The sequence below is a fragment of the Triticum dicoccoides genome, chromosome 2A (genome assembly GCF_002162155.2).
Source record: "Triticum dicoccoides isolate Atlit2015 ecotype Zavitan chromosome 2A, WEW_v2.0, whole genome shotgun sequence".
Taxonomy (NCBI): domain Eukaryota; kingdom Viridiplantae; phylum Streptophyta; class Magnoliopsida; order Poales; family Poaceae; genus Triticum; species Triticum dicoccoides.
The window spans coordinates 6761369-6765000 of NC_041382.1; the positions used below are offsets into that span (position 1 = coordinate 6761369).

Here is a 3632-nt window from a genome sequence, read left to right on the forward strand (position 1 = left end):
CGCCACGCCCGGCATCGAGTGCCGCGCCCCGCGCGCGAGATCTGACCTACGACATACCACACGCACGGGGGACGAAGGGGCCGTGCCGTTGCCGGCGACGACCGGGCTTTGCGTGGTCACGCCCCTTGGCGGCAGCGAGGGTGGAGGAGGGAGGAGGAGGGGGGTGCGGCGGCGGAGATCTGGAGCCCTCCCAGACGCCTTGCGGTGGCGGCGGGGAAGGGAGGGAGGGGACCCGAACCAGAATGATTTAAGATGCAGACAAGCAATTGTGAAGCACTAGTTTACCTATTCCACTGCAGACCTCGGGATACCGTAAAGAAAATTTACACACAGCATGTAAATGAAATTTGCGGGGAGCTACATGATCCAAAGATGCTCTAACGACTCAGCGACAGGTCCCGTCCGGTGGGCCGGTCGATGGACGCCTCAGTCAAGACTAAACCAGACTGAACAGCGTCCACCCTTACGTGTGTGTGTGTATCACTATATATACATAGGACCATACTCGACTATGAATTCAGGACAATATTTCTTAAACCTAATACTAGCAATTTAGTTCCAGTAGGTGTATATAAACAAACTAAAGACTTCACGATACCACACTAACTCGCACATGCATGGATCATCAACTCTCCTACGGACTTGGCTTGATCGCAGTGGGAGCGATTCTATCCTACTTGGTTCTCTCCCATGCTGTTGGCGCTAAGGACACTAGAGCCAAGCTTCCTCCAGGTCCATGGAACCTTCCCGTCGTTGGGAGCCTCCATCACCTCGTCGGCACGCTGCCGCACCACGCGCTGCTCCGCCTATCGCGCCGGTACGGCCAGCTGATGCTGCTCAGGCTCGGAGAGGTGCCCACCGTCATCGTCTCCACGCCCGAGGCGGCCATGGAGGTGCTGAAGACGAAGGACCTCGTCTTTGCCAGCCGTCCGAGCGGCCCCACACGTGAGCTCGTAAGCTGCGGCGGCAAAGGACTCGTCCTTACACCCTATGGCGAGCACTGGCGGCAGATGCGCAAGGTCTGCATGGTCGAGGTGCTCAGCGCGAGGCAGGTTCGGCGAATGGACTCCATCAAGCAAGACGAGATCGCTGACCTCGTCAATTCCATTGTGGCTGCCTCGCCGGCCGCCGTCGTCAACCTCGGCCAGGGTATGGCCAAGCTTGCCAACAATATCATCGCCAAGGCGGTGTTCGGTGGCAAGTGCCAGCAGCAAGGAACGTACCTCGATGAGCTCGACAAGATGTTGGTGCTTGTGGGAGGGTTCTGCCTAGTGGACCTTTTCCCATCATCGCGGTTGGTACGGTGGTTCAGCGGCGCAATGCGCGACCTGAGGAGGAGCCACGGCCGGGTACAGAAAATCCTGGGGGACATCATCGTTGAGCGCAAGAATATGAAAGAGAATGCCTCCGCCAGCGCCGGCACTAAAGACAACGAGGACCTGCTAGACGTGCTCCTGAGGCTGCAGAAGGAAGACACCCTCAGTTTCCCTCTGACGTCTGAGATCATAGGCACGGTCATCTTTGTAAGTGATTCTTCTTTCTAGCTCCCTTGCTGTAGCTCAGACGGGAACTGCCATTTGGTTTCTGCGTGTATATACATTATACCCCTGGTATAAGTAATAATTTAAAAAGGTCAAAAAATTATATGTTTTTTAGAATAAACTTTACTTTCTTTTGCACTAGTATATAAATTTTCATGAATAAAAAACCACCGTTGACTTCAGGTCAAGAAAACAAATTTATTGCTATTACAAGTCACTATTCACACTATTTTGGCCAAGTATTTTTGTTTATTGTTAATAAAGTAAATGGGTTTTTTTCTTTTTGTGAGGACTTTTTTACAAGTACAATGGAAGATCAAGTTAATTTCAAAAATATATTTAGAATTTATTGACTTTTCATTAATTATTGTTTTTTCTTCCATATAGAGTGTATATACACCCGTTGACCAAACGTGCATGTCCTTGCTAACACACACAATATATAATGTACTTGTCCATTTGTCACATCCATTGTTCCAGGACATATTTGCAGCTGCAACCGATACTACTGCTGCCACGCTAGAATGGGCCATGGCGGAACTCATCCGCAACCCAAAGGTGATGGCAAGGGCGAAACTCGAAGTCAGACAGAGTCTCGCACAGGGACAATCCACAATAACGAGCACGGACCTTGGCAATCTTAAATACCTACGAATGGTGATCAAGGAAACACTAAGGCTACACCCACCTGTGCCGCTGATACGCAGGGCAACCCAAGATAAGTGCCAGGTCATGGGTTACCACATTCCCAAAGGCATCCATGTCATGATAAACGTGTTTGCAGTGGGAAGGGACCCGAGCCACTGGGGGGAGGACGCGGCGGAGTTCAGGCCCGAGAGGTTCGAGAGGAACGACGCTATGCATGTGGACTACAGCTCGGGGACACAGATGGAGTTCGTCCCATTCGGATTTGGTCGTAGGCAGTGCCCCGGAGCCCTGTTGGCCACAACGACGATTGAGATGGTGCTAGCAAATCTCTTGTACCGCTTTGACTGGTCGATTCCGGGTGGGGCAAGCTCGGAGGCTCTGGACATGAACGAGGTGTTTGGCCTTATTGTGCATTGCAGGTCCAACTTGTGTGTGCAGGCAGCAACTTGCCATCCGCAGCTCCACTAGTGTCATACAAATGGCATCCAAGAAGCAAGCTCATCGAACAAGTTTATTGGTGGACCAAGATTCTCTGTCTTAATTCATCGTACTATTACCCTTGGCTGGTTGACAAGTGAGCTAGCTTGTTGTTCTCCACAAAGTCAGGTGATTTAAGTCAGTGAATTTTAGGCGGACCTGGGTCTAGGGTCCATCCAACAATAGAGATGGGTCTACAATAATTGGTATGCATGTTCGGTTGAATTTCATGGCCATGTACCCACACATTTATCTATTATCTATTACTCGTATGAGTGTATACATTATCCAGTGTTAACATTTCTTAACATATCTTATCCGAGTTATAGTTGCAAAGTTATCACATAATCATGTTTAACATATTATGTGTAAATAATTAAAGCCAAGGACTTAATGGGCTGAAAACAAATTGAACTGGGCCTACATCGAACACGGAATACTAACAAGTGCCCAGGAGCACTAGATAGTGGCTGCCGCAGTTGGGTCGAATCTCAACCGAACTGGCTATTATGTTGGTCCATGGGTTACTTGAAGAAAAAAATCAGGGACTTTTTTGTAAAACCTATGATGAAGGACGAGTAGAAACGCTCCGTACTTTATTAGTAGGTATAGATATTTTTGCTTCCTTTTATCCCTTTTCTATTGTCATTTATATTTTGACTTTTTTCTGACTACACATTGAACAATGTTCGCGAAATGGCTACACATCGAACATTTACTAAATAAATGTTGAACATTTTTCAATTGAACGTCAATCATTTTTTAAATACATGATGATCGTTTCTCAATTGAACAAACTATGAAATTTTTTGTGAATGCGCGAAAACTTTATTGTTATGAACATTTTTGCTATCATGAATTTGTTTTTATCGCTGTATGAACATTTAAAAAAATAGCATGAACATATTTTAAAATGCGCGGATTTTTTTTAATGCCATGAATGTTTTCTAAACCCACGAGAACAAA

General features: G+C 47.4%; 1 protein-coding gene across 1 annotated transcript; it reads left to right on the top strand.

The window, feature by feature from the left end:
- The first annotated feature begins 537 nt into the window (after positions 1-537).
- LOC119352705 (germacrene A hydroxylase-like) lies at positions 538-2861 on the top strand. Its single transcript, XM_037619279.1, has 2 exons — positions 538-1523; positions 2022-2861. Exons 1-2 carry the CDS (start codon positions 618-620, stop codon positions 2655-2657), a joined length of 1542 nt encoding a protein of 513 aa, XP_037475176.1. The 5' UTR covers positions 538-617; the 3' UTR covers positions 2658-2861.
- The last annotated feature ends 771 nt before the right edge of the window (positions 2862-3632 follow it).